The sequence below is a fragment of the Coregonus clupeaformis genome, chromosome 8 (assembly GCF_020615455.1).
Source record: "Coregonus clupeaformis isolate EN_2021a chromosome 8, ASM2061545v1, whole genome shotgun sequence".
NCBI classification, from domain to species: Eukaryota; Metazoa; Chordata; class Actinopteri; order Salmoniformes; family Salmonidae; genus Coregonus; species Coregonus clupeaformis.
In genome coordinates, this window is record NC_059199.1 from 8,161,288 (window position 1) to 8,177,906 (window position 16,619).

At 44.2% G+C, this 16,619-nt stretch overlaps 1 protein-coding gene across 5 annotated transcripts in view; it reads left to right on the plus strand.

Annotated features, from left to right (window-relative positions):
• The window catches only part of LOC121571490 (protein argonaute-4-like), a 50,047-nt gene that overhangs the window by 1,747 nt on the left and 31,681 nt on the right, over positions 1-16,619 (plus strand). For 3 of the 5 annotated variants that reach the window (XR_006661296.1, XM_045221773.1, XM_045221774.1), the window contains exons 2-6: positions 6,936-7,119; positions 7,497-7,617; positions 10,486-10,664; positions 12,730-12,866; positions 13,055-13,207. Coding sequence is in view for 4 of the 5 variants with exons in the window: in XM_045221773.1 (XP_045077708.1) it covers positions 6,936-7,119; positions 7,497-7,617; positions 10,486-10,664; positions 12,730-12,866; positions 13,055-13,207 (774 nt within the window). In the remaining variant the exon portion in view is untranslated. The remainder of the gene's footprint in view (positions 1-6,935; positions 7,120-7,496; positions 7,618-10,485; positions 10,665-12,729; positions 12,867-13,054; positions 13,208-16,619) is intronic. The other 2 variants (XM_045221775.1, XM_045221776.1) reach the window with 1 other exon arrangement.

Sequence of the window (16,619 nt, forward strand, 5' to 3'; positions counted from 1 at the left end):
ACCTACAGCATGGTCAAGCAAATTAATGTTTTCGACAGTTTACTAAACTACTACTGATTTAGAACCACAGAGGGGTGCTGTTTCCCTCGCTCTGATTTCTCCGGTGAGATTCAGCCACTTACGAATTGAAGTAAAATTATGAAAACACAGAAGATAAATTATTTTATATCTATTTTTTTTTTGGGGGGGGGTCAAATATTTGGCGAAGCCTGGCTTTTGGCAACCGTGAATACAGGCCACTGACTTTAGGTGGAATTGATGGACACATTGGCTATGTCCATGCATAAACACAAGCTTGGGCATTTATCCATCGGCACAAAGACAACAAGAGCACTGCCTCAGCTATTCCATCACCATTTCAACTTACATGTAAACATCATCAAATCAATTAGGCTATATATGCTCATTGAAAACATTTTAAAGATGCCAAAAACAATTTAATCCAATCAATGTTCCTAAATATCATGTGGCTGTGCATAGTACTGATTGTAGACTAGTTGAACGCCAATGCCATCCTCTTTCATGTTGGCAAAACGGTCTATGGCTGTGTCATACATTATGCTTTTAGTTTTTGTCATAAGGCTACCTAGCTAAGATGCTTGCTAGCCTAACTTCCTCACATGGGCAACAATGAACCAGCTAAGTTGGCTAGCTAGTTAACGTGAGCCTACTAGGCTACATATTGAACTTCAATCGTCTCAGGCCAGTGACACAATATATGAATTTATGGTAAGATCAGAATCGCAGTCATAATCATTGGCCTGTTCCGAGAATTAAGTCAAAACTACAAGTCCAAATCCCCATCTCCATCCATGGCTTAGGAAATGGCAGATTTAGCAAACTAGATACTGCAGGACATCAACGCAAGCAGACCAGAAACAGACACGTTTTTCTGACAATTACGTTTTGCTTTGGATGTTATTTTGATTGGTGTGAAGCCAAATCCAAACTGGCTCCCTTGAGGGGCGTTTTGCTGAGCCAGAACAACCGACACTTGAGCTCAGCTCAACGCTGATTGGCTAATAATTTAATGCTTTTTTTTTTATCAAGGGAGGCCATATGCTTGCTGGCATCAATCAATCAAATGCTAAGGTGGCAACATGTCATACTCAACCGTGAATACAGGCCACTGACTTTAGGTGGAATTGATGGACACATTGGCTATGTCAATGCACAAACACAAGCTTGGGCATTTATCCATAGGCAAAAATAATGGGCTAATTTGCATTTTATGGTATTATGGAAGGCTTCAATAGTTGTTTTATCCTCAGTTCTAGCCATGTAATCTTCCTCCCTGTTATATAGCGCCTACTAGTTTAGTATGCAACCCATTGGCGGTCGGTGGCGTTTAAGATGATGGAGGATCTTTTTTTTTTTCATGAGCATGACCTTATTTCTATTACAGCATATTGGATGGCTGTCATTCATATTCCGTTCACCCAGTTCAATGTAACATTGATAGGTTTAGGCTACTACATGATACTAACAGTTTCCTTTACCCTTCATGACTTTTCTACAACCTAGCCTATGAATGAAAGTTTGCAATGTAGGTGCACACAGGTCGAGAGAAAAATAAGGTAACACATGGACAGACAGTGACACATTCAATAGCACCTTGCACACTCTTGCCTGCATCTAGCTGATCTAGGGTGTAATCATTAGTCCAACAGTTGCAAACAAGAGTTTCTATTGGACAAATTCAGGTATGTTTATCCCTGTTTCCTTCCGTTTAAGAAACGTTTTTCAACAGAATCGGCGGAATGATTATACCAATGATCACGCGTAAACACAGTTCACTTTCATAGCAGCCACGTTGTATTCCTTCTAGCATCTATGTGCTCTCATCCTCTCACCTTTTCCCTTCGCTTATGGACTTCAATGCACAACACATCAGCTGTATGTGACCAGGCGAAAAAAGCTTTCCATGCCAAACCATATCATAACCGCTACACACAGCCTACATCGTTGTCACCATATTAGCTAAAGTAATGAAATAGTCAACATAGCTAATAGAACTAACGCGTTAGTAAACCGGCTACAATCATGCAGTAACGTTAGTGTACAGTCAGTAAGCAGTTTAGCAGGCCACGTGGCAATAAACTAGTAAAACCAAAAGCTTACTTTGACTTGGAAGAGTTCCAGTGTTGTGTTGGATAGTCATAGCCAGCTAGCTAACATAGTATCCCTCTGTTTGAGTAGGCTAAACTAGCTAGCTTCATTTGCTAGCAAAGTAAGTGAAACTGAAAGTGATATATATTTTTTAAATCTCTCTCTCTTGCTTCTCCTTCATTTTGGAAGAAATTAATTTGTTCAAAACTGTTCAACTATTGTCTTTCTCTCTCTTTGAGTCAACCACTCACCACATGTTATGTGCTGCAGTGCTAGCTAGTTGTAGCTTATGCTTTCAGTACTATATTCATTCTCTGATCCTTTGATTGGGTGGACATGATGTCAGTTCATGCTGCAAGAGCTCTGATAGGTTGGAGGACGTCCTCCGGAAGCTGTCATAATTAATGTGTAAGTCTATGGATGGGGGTGAGATCCATTAGCTTCCTAGGTTATGTATTGAAGTCAATGTACCCAGAGGAGGATGGAAGCTAGCTGTCCTCCGGCTACACCATGGTGCTACCCTACAGAGTGCTGTTGAGGCTGCTGTAGACCTTCATTGCCAAACAGTGAATTTAAATCAATTATTTGGTAACGTGAATATATTTAGTATATTTTTATCTAAAAATGATCACTTTTTCAATGTTTTACCATTTTTATTTTTATGAAATTCACTTAGGAGGATGGTCCTCCCCTTCCTCCTCTGAGGAGCCTCCACTGATGCAACCCCATGGCTTTTTGTTCACAGCTGGCATTCTGCTTACTGTTGTCTATGACAAATCATAAAAAATACCAAATTATGGTCTTTCTAGAAATCATTGCAACGCAGTCCACCCAAATAACCTCCTCAGACCTTTAGCTTTGCACCTTATCAGCTGTATCTCCCTGAGCAGCATCATCACATACAGTACATGAAAGCTTGTTTAGGTAGAAAATGTAATAATCCTCCAGGCGGAAATTAGTTTTGCTGCAGAATGATCCATAAAAACGGACCATAAACAAAGGAAGAAATGTAGGACATAATTGACCCATATGGGCCTAGGCAGTTTAATATACAATACATATAGGCCTAGCTGGCCACTAGCTATCGCCTGTGTCTTGCGGTTGTGAATGGCTGATGTGGCGCAGCAGTCCCCAGATCCCTCACCACTGGCCCCTCTATTCTCCACTGTGTAATCCAGGTGATTTACAGGTGACTGCATGTCCCTCACAGTCAATGTCATTACTGACTCAGCACAGTGCATCCTGTTCGCAGGTTAAGCCCCACTCTCACGTCACACGCTACACAAGCTAGAGGCCTAAGTAAACACACAATGATCTCCCCTCAACATCAGTAGTAGTAGGCCTAAATGTTGACCTGTGGCCTGTAGCAGCTTTGCCTAGCCAGTAAATATAAACCATGACTGAAGAAGGTTTTGTATCTGTTACGACCATGAACCCAAGCCTAGTGCCTTTTCCTGGGTCTCCCAACCGCTAGGCCTAACACTATTGGCCAGACTGTCAGACTCTTCGGAATTTTACATACTATACCTTTCCATCAAATCAAATTTTATTGGCCACATGCTCCGAATACAACAGGTGTAGACATTACAGTGAAATGCTTACTTACAGCCCTTAAACAACAATGCATTTATTTTTTAATAAAAAAGTAAAATAAAACAACAACAAAAAAGTTTTGAGAAAAAAAGAGCAGAAGTAAAATAAAATAAGTAGGGAGCCTATATATACAGGGGGGTACCGGTGCAAAGTCAATGTGCGGGGGCACCGGCTAGTTGAGGTAATATATACATGTGGGTAGAGTTAAAGTGACTATGCATAAATAATTAACAGAGTAGCAGCAGCGTAAAAAGATGGGGTGGGGGGCCAGTGCAAATAGTCCGGGTAGCCATGATTAGCTGTTCAGGAGTCTTATGGCTTAGGGGTAGAAGCTGTTGAGAAGTCTTTTGGACCTAGACTTGGCACTCCGGTACCGCTTGCCGTGCGGTAGCAGAGAGAACAGTCTATGACTAGGGTGGCTGGAGTCTTTGACAATTTTGAGGGCCTTCCTCTGACACCGCCTGGTATAGAGGTCCTGGATGGCAGGAAGCTTGGCCCCAGTGATGTACTGGGCCGTACGCACTACCTTCTGTAGTGCCTTGCGGTCGGAGGCCGAGCAGTTGCCATACCAGGTGGTGATGCAACCAGTCAGGATGCTCTCGATGGTGCAGCTGTAGAATATTTAGAGGATCTGAGGACCCATGCCAAATCTTTTCAGTCTCCTGAGGGGGAATAGGCTTTGTCGTGCCCTCTTCACGACTGTCTTGGTGTGTTTGGACCATGATAGTTCGTTGGTGATGTGGACACTAAGGTACTTGAAGCTGTCAACCTGTTCCACTACAGCCCCGTCGATGAGAATGGGGGTGTGCTCAGTCCTCTTTTTTTTTTCCTGTAGTCCACAATCACCTCCTTTGTCTTGGTTATGTTGAGGGAGAGGTTGTTATCCTGGCACCACACGGCCAGGTCTCTGACCTCCTCCCTATAGGCTGTCTCATCGTTGTCGGTGATCAGGCCTACCACTGTTGTGTCGTCGGCAAACTTAATGATGGTGTTGGAGTCGTGCCTGGCCATGCAGTCATGGGTGAACAGGGAGTACAGGAGGGGACTGAGCACGCACCCCTGAGGGGCCCCCGTGTTGAGGATCAGTGTGGCAGATGTGTTGTTACCTACCCTTACCACATACTACTTACATATTACATTACTACTACATATGACATATTACTACATAAATCACCTTAAAATGTAAATGATACAGTTAATAGACCAACAACCAGTGCTCCTCATTTGAAGTCGGTTATGCTCAGTAATTTAATCACATTTATCAAATAACCAGTCAAAGCATTTTTAGCGGAAAAAGCCTTATTTCCCCACAAATGTAATTGTGGTGATCTGCTTTATCTGATAGCTTTCTCATTTGGTGCAGTGCAGCCACGGTAACCAATTGGCTTTGCTTTGAGATTGGCTCTGATTGGCTTTAATCACCTGAGAATCACAGTGAAGCCGCATGCTCACATCGACAGTGCGCTTGATAAGGTGAAATTTGCCTGAAGTAATTTGTGTAATGCATGTGACAGTAAGCCAGGCCCTGCAGGTTACTGCTGCAGACTTGAACCCAAAGTTGAGGTACTGGTGAGACACCCCCAGTAGGGGTGGGGGGGACAGGGAGGTACGTGGTGTAGGTTTGGGGAGAAGGGAGGGGTCCAGGCATTCCACACACTGACAACCCCTCTCAACCACCCTGAGGCAGCAGCTGAGGGGTCTATATATAGTGCAGGTGCTGTTTTTGGTGAAAGTGGGTGAGTCAGGGTGACCCAACCTGACTGTTACACCCACTGGGATCCCTCTTTCTGAACCTTACCTACAGAACACACTTATATACACACACCATGCCGCCCCGGGGCTGTTGTTGCTCCCATCGCAGTAATTGGGATATTGAGGGTGTGAAGAAGGAGGATTAGGGAGGGTGGTGTTTAGGGGGGGATGAGGGCATGCAGGGAGCATGTTTTTAGGAAGCACAGGGAGGTTCCTGATTACTCCCCCTCAGGCTTCACTTGCTAACTGGAGCGTGGTGGTGCATCAGGTTCAGGACCCCCGCTGCCCCCTTGTCAGTTGACAAAAGCAGTAAGCATCCCATTCCCTCTCTTACACCCAGCCTTCGATCATGAGAAACTCGGTACTCTCCCCATTCCCTCTTTACATGCACTGAATCTTGAATGTGTAGGCCTAATAAAAAAACATTTTGTTATACGTACAGAGTAGTTAGTTTAAATTGGCTTGATCCCCCTATTTTATAATCTATTATCTTAACACAAAGTCAAATTAAATGTAAGACACAAGTATACAATACAGTGGTGCATCCAACTTCCCAACATCCACTCAAATAATTGTTGTGTTTTCATTGGTTGGATAAATTGCTAAGGACACATGCCTGTCAGTCAGTATTGGGGCTTGGTACATTAGGCCTACACATTTAATTTTAGGGTATAGACAAAATGTATGAGCTTGTATAAGACAGGGGTGGCGAGGCAGTGTTTGTGTTGTGTGTGTGTTTAACTGTAATCCCGGCGGTCTCTGCGGACCCCCATCTGGCCCTGCTGCCGTCTGTCTCAAACGTGCTGCTCTTTGTCTGGGGCGGGCCCTGTGCGTCAGTCTATGGTCTGGCTGTAGTCGGGTGGGGGCTGGGGAGGGCCAGCGCGTAATTGGGGGTCATTGTTTTGTCCTCCTCTGTTGACCTATCTGTGTCGGAGGCCAGAGTGATGGATCAATCATGGTGTGGTTGTGGGTGGGTAGTCGTGACCTGTTGGTGGGAGTTCACGCGGGAAACCGTGGCAAGGAGGCGATTGGACTGATTTCAGAAATTGATTGTGGAAATTGACCAACAATTCTACAGTAACGGCAAAAAAGAAACTGCAAACACATGCAACAATTTTTGTTTGTTCAGCTTTTATAAATTTCTGAGCGTCCTGTCCAAATAGCTTAGCAACCAACCAATAATTGCACCCACAGTGGTCAACGTGCTGCTTAGCCTCATTGGCAAAACAAATTAATCTGAGACCAAAAGGCCTCTTAACTACTTACTTTTCCTTTCCTCTTAGTGTCATTTTAACAGGATCTTATTCATTAGAGCACACCGTAGCAAAACATTTTGCACCACAAACAAAAACGAGCATTTCTTATTGGACAAGTTCAGGTAGCCCCTCACTGTTTGTCTGTTTTTTCCATTTGGTACGTAGTGAATACGCCTAGCTGAAATGAATGTATCAACTAACAAATGTGTGTGTTTCTGTGTTTGGACCCCCCTATAGGCCCGCCGGCCCCCACCTCCCTCTTCCAGCCCCCGCGGAGGCCTGGCATGGGCACCGTGGGGAAGCCCATCCGCCTGCTGGCAAACCACTTCCAGGTGCAGATTCCCAAGATTGATGTCTATCATTACGATATTGACATCAAGCCTGAGAAACGGCCTCGGAGGGTCAACAGGTAAATACAACTGGGCATAGGGAGGGAAGGAGAGACATTTCTTTCTTGAGGGGAGCTGGAAGGTAGAAATTGATTTTCACTGGAAGGAAGAGAGAGTAAGGTCTTAAGTTGATAATTGGAAGGTTTAGGTGTTTGGTAGAGGTTGTTAGGGGAGTTGAGGGAATGGAAATGTGTACTTGTTAGCGAAACAGGTCAAACTCAAGTGAGAGTTGTACGTGTGAGGAAAATAAAAATAGGTTTTTAACGGAGGGGCGGGCGGGAAGTTGTTTATTTGAAAAATTGTGTGTATAGGTAGGGACAGTGAAGACTAGGATAGTTTCGTAAGCAGTCTGTGTGAATGCATTATGTGGCCATCTCATGATTCTCCTGTCTCACAGGGAGGTGGTGGACACCATGGTTCGCCACTTCAAGATGCAGATCTTTGGTGATCGACAACCGGGCTACGACGGGAAGAGGAACATGTACACGGCCCATCCACTACCAATCGGGAGAGACAGGGTAAGCAATCGTCTTAACCACCATTGTACCTCTGGTTTTAGTGACGATGTAATGGGCTGTATCTCCTTCCCAGCACCTCTGTCAGTTGAGATTTTCCTGCCGCATCCAGAACCACTGGATCAGTTTTCCCAAAACTCGATGTACATCATCTGTTTATTCTAGGCCTTGACCAGCTTCTTTAGATATACGTCAGGTCCACAGTTATTAAAGATCAGCAAAAAAAAGACTGTATAAAATTAATAATATATTGTGTGCCCCAAAAATTGTTTAACAAGGTAGTATGTACAGTGAGGGGAAAAAAGTATTTGATCCCCTGCTGATTTTGTACGTTTGCCCACTGACAAAGAAATTATCAGTCTATAATTTGAATGGTAGGTTTATTTGAACAGTGAGAGACAGAATAACAACAACAAAAAGTATCCTGGAAGGGAATGGGCTTTGTCGTGCCCTCTTCACGACTGTCTTGGTGTGTTTGGACCATGATAGTTTGTTGGTGATGTGGACACCAAGGAATTTGAAGCTCTCAACCTGTTCCACTACAGCCCCGTTTTATTGATTGAGTCACTGGTGCTTCCTGCTTTAGTTTTTGGATGGTGTCCATATTGATCGTGTCCCTGCTTACAAATATCTGGGCTTCTGGATAGATGAAAGCTGTCTTTTAAAAAGCATATTGATGAGTTAGTTAAGAAACTAAGAATAAAAATGGGATTCTTCTGTAGAAATACAGTCAGGTCCATAAGTATTTGGACAGTGACACCACAATGGATTTGAAAGGAAACAATCAAGATGTGCTTTAAGTGTAGACTTTCATCTTTAATTTAATTTTAATTGTCTCAATTATTGTATGAACCGTGTAGGAATTACAACCATTTTTATACATAGCCCCCCCAATTTCAGGGGCTCAAAAGTAATTGAACAAACTAACATAATCATAAATTAAATTGAGTTTTAATACTTGGTTGCAAATCCTTTGCAGTCAATGACTGCCTGAAGTCTGGAACCCATAGACATCACCAGATGCTGGGTTTCTTCCTTGGTGATGCTCTGCCAGGCCTTTACTGCAGCTGTCTTCAGTTCCTGCTTGTTCTTGGGGCGTTTTGCCTTCAGTTTTGCCTTCAGCAAGTGAAATGCATGCTCAATTGGAATCAGGCTAAGTGATTGACTTGGCCATTGCGGAGCATTCCACTTCTTTGCCTTAAAGTCTTGGGTTGCTTTCGCAGTATGCTTCGGGTCATTGTCCATCTGCACTGTGAAGCGCCATCCAATGAGCTTTGAAGCATTTGGCTGAATCTGAGCAGATAATATAGCCCTAAACACTTCAGAATTCATCCCGCTGATTTTGTCAGCAGTCACATCATCAATAACTACAAGGGAACCCGTTCCATTGGCAGCCATACATGCCCACGCCAAAACACTACCTCCACCATGCTTCACAGATGAGGTGGTATGCTTCAGATCATGAGCAGTTCCTTCCCTTCTCCATACTCTTCCCATCATTCTGGTACATGTTAACTTTGTCTTATCTGTCCATAGGCTGTTGTTCCAGAACTGTACAGGCTTTTTTTGGCAAACTCTAATCTGGTCTTCCTGTTTATAAGGCTTACCAATGGTTTACATCTTGTTGTAAACCCTCTGTATTTACTCTGGTGAAGTCTTCTCTTGATTGTTGACTTTGACACATACGCCTACCTCCTGCACTTTCAGCTCATATTCATTATTTAATTTCAACTCCAATATACTGTGGTAGGCAGCTAAAATAATAATAACTTGGTCAATGTCCAAATATTTATGGGCATGACTGTAGGTCCTGCTTCTCGCTAAATAGTAGAAAGCAGATTATTCAGTCGATGTTCCTATCGGTCCTAGGCTATGGCGGCGACATCTACAGTATATGAACGCAGCTGCCACTTCATTAAAGCCGTTAGATGCATTTTATCATAGCGCACTGCGCTTTATTACGGGTGACAATTTTAGTACTCATCACTGCGTTCTCTACCAGAAAGTTGGTTGGCCCACTTTGATATCACGTAGGTTGGTACATTGCTATGTTTTCATTTATAAAGCCCTTTTACAAAAGTCACACTGTAACTAACATCATTACTAAACTTTAGGCATACGAGTTACCTCATCCGGTCTCAGGGATAGCTAACTCTGGAAATTCCTTTGGTCTCTGCTGAGTTTTCTTACTCTTTGTTTTTGTGGTACAATCTTCAAAATGTTCTTACATTTTATGTTCTGGTGCCTCTAGGGTTATTCAGAAAGCTGAGGACCTTATTACTGATGAATGTGTTTGTTTTTTATGACCGTGTTTTTCTTTCTGCTTGCATTTTTTATTTCAATTTTTATTTGTGTATTTTCTGTAACTTGTGTAATTCAGGGCTCGTCTCAATAAAAATGAAAAAGGTGAGGTATTGAAAACAGGGTTGAAAACAGTGGTCCTCTGTAGCTCAGCTGGTAGAGCACGGCGCTTGTAACGCCAGGGTAGTGGGTTCGATCCCCGGGACCACCCATACACAAAAATGTATGCACGAATGACTGTAAGTCGCTTTGGATAAAAGCGTCTGCTAAGTGGCCTATTATTATTAGGGTTGCCAATAGTTTTGAACCCTATCTTTTAGAGAAAAAAATGTACTACTTAAATAAAATGTGTTTATCTGAGAAATCTTTTTAATATATTTTTTTAAATAAAAAAGCTCACTATTTGTATTTATTTTATGTAGTCTTTTTTTTGCTCCACTTTATCAAGGTTGCCAATCATTTTGGACCTGACTGTATAGTTCAGAGCATATCACCAATATCTTTATTTGTGGCTTTCCTTGCCTTTCAACCATTCCCTAACACCCCGCTCTCACTTTCTCTCTCCTCTAGGTGGATCTGGAGGTGACTCTACCGGGGGAGGGGAAGGACCAGACCTTCAAGGTGTCGCTGCAGTGGGTGTCGGTGGTGAGCCTGCAGATGCTCCTGGAGGCCCTGTCAGGCCACAATGAGGTCCCCGAGGACTCTGTTCAGGCCTTGGACGTCATCACCCGCCACCTGCCTTCCATGAGGTACATGTTCCCACTATATGGCCAACTTGCAAAGTCGAAATTGGCTATAATGTGAACATTTATGAACACACATTTGCTTGTTGGTCTAAATGTAAGTTTAGGGTTAGGCATGAGGTACATGGCGTCTATAACTTGGCGCCAAAAACACATCTCTCTCTTCCTGTGGCAAAATACCAGTTGTTGTTCATGGGTTCATTGCATTGATATAGCTTGGTATCCTATATCAAATAGTCTTGCCCATATACAGTGGCTTGTGAAAAGTATTCACCTCCCTTGACATTTTTCCTATTTTGTTGCCTTACAACCTGGAATTAAAATGGATTTTTGGGGGGGTTTGTATCATTTGATTTACACAACATGCCTACCACTTTGAAGATGCAAAATATTTTCTCTTTTGAAACAAACAAGAAATAAAACAAAAAAACTGAACTTGAGCGCGCATAACTATTCACCCCCCCCAAAGTCAATACTTTGTAGAGCCACCTTTTGCATTTGCAGCAATTACAACTGCAAAGTCTCTTGGGGTATGTCTCTATAAGCTTGGCACATCTAGCCACTGGGATTTTTGCCCATTCTTCAAGGCAAAACTGCTCCAGCTCCTTCAAGTTGGATGGGTTCCGCTGGTGTGCACCAATCTTCAATTGGATTGAGGTCTGGGCTTTGACTAGGCCATTCCAAGACATTTAAATGTTTCCCCTTAAACCACTCAAGTGTTGCTTTAGCAGTATGCTTAGGGTCATTGTCCTGCTGGAAGGTGAACCTCCATCCCAGTCTCAAATCTCTGGAAGACTGAAACAGGTTTCCCACAAGAATTTCCCTGTATTTAGCGCCATCCATCATTCCTTCAATTCTGACCAGTTTCCCAGTCCCTGCCGATGGAAAAACATCAGGGTGATGAGAGGTGTTGGGTTTGCGTCAGACATAGCGTTTTCCTTGATTGCCAAAAAGCTCATTTTTAGTCTCATCTGACCAGAGTACCTTCTTCCATATGTTTGGGGCGTCTCCCACAAGGCTTTTGGCAAACACCAAACATATTTGCTTTAAGCAATGGCTTTTTTCTGGCCACTCTTCCGTAAAGCCCAGCTCTGTGGAGTGTACGGCTTAAAGTGGTCCTATGGACAGATACTCCAATCTCCGCTGTAGAGCTTTGCAGCTCCTTCAGGGTTATCTTTGGTCTCTTTGTTGCCTCTCTGATGAATGCCCTCCTTGCCTTGTCCGGGAGTTTTGGTGGGCGGCCCTCTCTTGGCAGGTTTGTTGTGGTGCCATATTCTTTCTATTTTTTAATAATGGATTTAATGGTGCTCCGTGGGATGTTAAAAGTTTAGGATAAAACATTTTTAACCCAACCCTGATCTGTACTTCTCCACAACTTTGTCCCTGACCTGTTTGGAGAGCTCCTTGGTCTTCATGGTGCCGCTTGCTTGGTGGTGCCCCTTGCTTAGTGGTGTTGCCGACTCTGGGGCCTTTCAGAACAGGTGTATATATATACTGAGATCATGTGACACTTAGATTGCACACAGGTGGACTTTATTTAACTAATTATGTGACTTCTGAAGGTAATTGGTTGCACCAGATCTTATTTAGGGGCTTCATAGCGAAGGGGGTGAATACATATGCACGCACCACTTTTCCGTTAATTTTTTAGAATGTTTTGAAAGAAGTTATTTTTTCATTTCACTTCACCAATTTGGACTATTTTGTGTATGTCCATTACATGAAATCCAAATAAAAATCCATTTAAATTACAGGTTGTAATGCAACAAAATAGGAAAAACGTCAAGGGGGATGAATACTTTTGCAAGGCACTATAAACAGTGAATAACTTTATGGCCAGTTTCCACACAAAGTTCCAAATAAATAACTCTATGCCTATGACCTAATTTCATCAGAACATAAAGGAGACCCTTTTAGAGGTTTAGAATAGTATAAGGGAATTTCTGTTGTGTCATTCTGAGGTGTAAAGAGTGATCTCTTACAGAATAGTCTTGTCTGTCATTCTTTGCTCCGTTGTGATCCCTCTAACTGAACAAGTTCTCTAACTGACTCTCAATGTGGATGTTTCCAGGTACACTCCAGTGGGGCGCTCCTTCTTCTCCCCTCCGGAGGGCTACTACCACCCCCTGGGCGGAGGGAGGGAGGTATGGTTCGGCTTCCATCAGTCGGTCCGTCCTGCTATGTGGAACATGATGCTCAACATCGATGGTAAGAGCCCTTTGTGTGTCTATAGGTTAGCCTTAATTATCTTCTGACTGTAGTCAGTACAATGACTCAATAATGTAAAAATCCCATGCTATTTGTGTGCTTGTGTATTTGTGTTGGAGTAATATAAAGTGTATTGATGTTTCCTTTGGTCATGAACCTTACATCTGTCTCCCTTCGTCTCCCCACAGTCTCCGCCACCGCTTTCTACCGTGCCCAGCCCGTGATCGAGTTCATGTGCGAGGTGCTCGACATTCAGAACATCAACGAGCAGACCAAGCCACTCACCGACTCCCAACGCGTCAAGTTCACCAAGGAGATCCGAGGTGGGTGGGGACCTGCAGGTCAGACCAATGTTTTTACCATGTTTCTACACACCAATGCTGCATCTGAAATGGCACCCTATAGACGGGGTTAGCTGACATTGTCACGAAACCAATGCGCACGCTTAAATGGGGCAGAAGTCTGTGTTGTGATTCTGGATGGCCAGATAGCTAGTAACAATGACAAGAAGCTGCCATGTGAGGAATCGTAGGTGGCTCGTTTCAGCTAGTTTTATCTTGTTCTTGATACCATGTCTTGTTTTGAAGTGTTTTGACTGATGTCAAGTCTATGCTAAAATGGCAAAAATTAGTTGGCTAGGTAACCAACAACTAATGATGTATTTGAGAGACAAGTGCTCATTGTGCAAATGTATTTATGTTTTCAAAATAAATATAAATATAGTTTACATGTTGTCAACAATCTAAGCCAACCCCTTCTGTTTTGCCCCATAGTTGCGCACGTGTCGGTTTTGTTGCTAAACAACCAACCCTTCTATTCACTATATAATGCACTACTTTTGGGCCCTGGTCAAAAGTAGTGCACTACATAGGGAATAAGGTGACATTTCGAGGTGCCCCAAGCCTTATTAGATGGCATCCACCCACCCAGACAACTGTACTGTACTACACTGTAGTGTACCTCAGGGTCTCGTGTCAAGTCCATTCCAATGCATGAAGTGAATTGGGAATCCAGTTAGAGAATTGTGAAAAATCTTTACTGAAAATAAATGACCCTTTAACTCGTATCTCTTAATTTGAATTTCAATGTATATGAATTGAGATGGAATTGACACCCATCCGTGCTGTACACCCATAATCTGCACTATGGGCTGAATCCTAACGTGAGATATGCGTGCTTGACTTGAACTTAGTGTAACTTTTTTGTAAATCAGGGATGGGCAACTTTGATGAGGGTGGGTGCCACAAAAAAACTAAACTCATCATGAGGGGCCGCAGTGGCTCGTGGGTCTGCGTATCCACCCCCCACACACACACACACCTTGCGAGCAAAACATTCTAGCGGCCCCCCTCGTGACAGCGAAGAGAAAAAAAAAATGTTTTAAAGTTCATTTCCTGCAATTCTGCACATTTTGCCATGGGGCGTAGAGAAAATGTTGCAGTTTTTAAAGCAAGTTTGCTGCAATTCTACTAGGGCTGGACAGTATGCCATATTTTCCGATATAGTGGTATTGATGCACCGGTTGGAGTTTTTACTTTACCTTCTATGACGGTATTTGAATGGTTGGTTTGTTAAAGGTGATACGCTGTGTATAACGTCCATTTTTATAGTTTACTTCGCTATTTGGGTCATCTATCTCCGCTCTCTCACTCCATGCCACTTTCCACACAGACCTAGACCCACACCCATCCAGTTGTGTCTTAGCTCTCTCTAATAACACCTGTGACTGCTTTATGCCTCTCTCCCATGTCAATTATGCCTTGCCTATTGCTGTTTGGGTTAGTTCTTATTATACAATTTCACTGTAGAACCCCTAGTCCCTCTCAAACTGCCTCATATAGTTCCTTTGTTCCACCCCCCATACACGCCGAGACCGGCTCAATCGGTGCCTCCAATGACGCTATCTCTTTCATTGTTACCCAACGCTTAGGGTTACCTGAACTGTACTCATATCCTTCCATATCCTTTTCTGTACATAATGCCCTGAATCTTTTCTACAACGCCCGGAGAACTGCCCCCTTTATTCTATGTACTGTGATGTCACGAGAGGCTGTGTCCTGGAGGGACGTTACATCCCCCTGAGGTGGCTGCAAACCCAGACAGCTATGGCTCCATCTGCTGGTATGGTCGGGAACTCCACCCCTCTATGGCCAATCTTCCCACGCAGCTGAAACAAATGAGGAGCTGATGAGCTGAAGGTTTGGGAAGGGAAGAGACACAGTCTCCAACCTGGGCTCTCTGGAGGACAAGAGTGCTGCACGTCCACTTCCATGAGGAATATAAGGATTTGGAGATACTTACCTTTGGGAAATACTCACCTTTGGATATATGCACCTGTGGAAATACGTGAGAGACATTTGGAAGGACTTTTTGCTGGGTTGGCCACTAGCTGCGACGTGGACTACAGTAAGGCTGGGGAAAAGTTATCTGAGCGAGTGAGAATTATGATTTTGGATGTGGAAGAGACATCCCTGAACTGTTAACCCTTAAAGAGCCACAAGAGAACAGAATTTTGTTATATTTTCGTTAATTTCCCAAGACCTATAATAAAATCCTTGTTTTGTTTGAACCTCGTCTCCTTGCACTACTTGAGCAATCCCGCTGAAAGCTGTGTAGCCTCTCGTGACGTCACAGATGGTGGAGAATACGGGCACGCTCAAGCGTTAATAGTGCATGTCAGAGGAGGATACCGAAGGTTTGATCACCCAGTTTTCCAAGTTGGCCGTAGGCTCCCCGCCCGACTGAAATGGAGGACATATTGAAAGCCCTTGTTGCTGGCCAGCAAGCCCAGATGCAAGCAAACGTGGCTCTCTTGGAGGAGCAAAAGAAAGCCAACCTTCTGAAGGCAGAGGAATTGCAGTTGCAGAGACAGAGGGTTGTCCAAAATACCCGCCCAATAAAGGCAAGTGACTTTATATCTAAGATGGGAGCTACCGATGACATTGAGGCATACCTGCATGCATTTGAGGCCACGGCCACTAGGGAAGCCTGGCCCAAGCAACAGTGGGTTGGTCTGTTAGCCCCCTTTCTAACCGGGGAATCGCTGAATGCTGTCCGGGACCTGGGCCCTGACCAGGTTACTGACTATGATGCCCTGAAGTCTGAGATCCTCAGCAGATATGGACTCACAAAGTTTGGTATGGCCCAGCGCTTTCACAGCTGGACCTTCCAACCAGACCAACCTCCTCGGGCGCAGATGCATGAACTTGTCCGAATCGCAAGGAAATGGCTGGATCCGCAGAGGAATACAGCAGCGGCGGTGGTGGAGGCCGTTGTGGTGGATCGTTACCTACGCGCCCTGCCTTATGAGGCAAAACGGTTCATCAGTCAACAGGCCTTGACCACGGCTGATCTGACCGTGGAAGCTGTGGAAAAGTACCAGGCCACAGCGGAGATGCTGAATGCTTCCCGAAAAGACCCCAGGAGTGCGGCCCCACCACAAATGGGAAGAACCCGTCCAAAGGACCCCAAGGTCTCGAACCCAGCCACGTCAGGACTTATCCCGGCTCCAGGGGGAGCCAGAAACCAGGCGGGTCCAAGAAGAGTACACCAGGAGGGGGAAACTCGACAGTGTTACCGGTGTGGGGAGATGGGACATATCTCCTGGCAGTGTGGGAAACCAGCCGATGATCCTATGCCCACTGCGGAGTCCTCCAGCTCAGCACCCACACACCGTTTTGCCTCGCTCTTGGGAGTCGTAGATGGCGGCCCAGATCGACCCCCACCTGCCCGGTAACTGTGAATCACCATGAT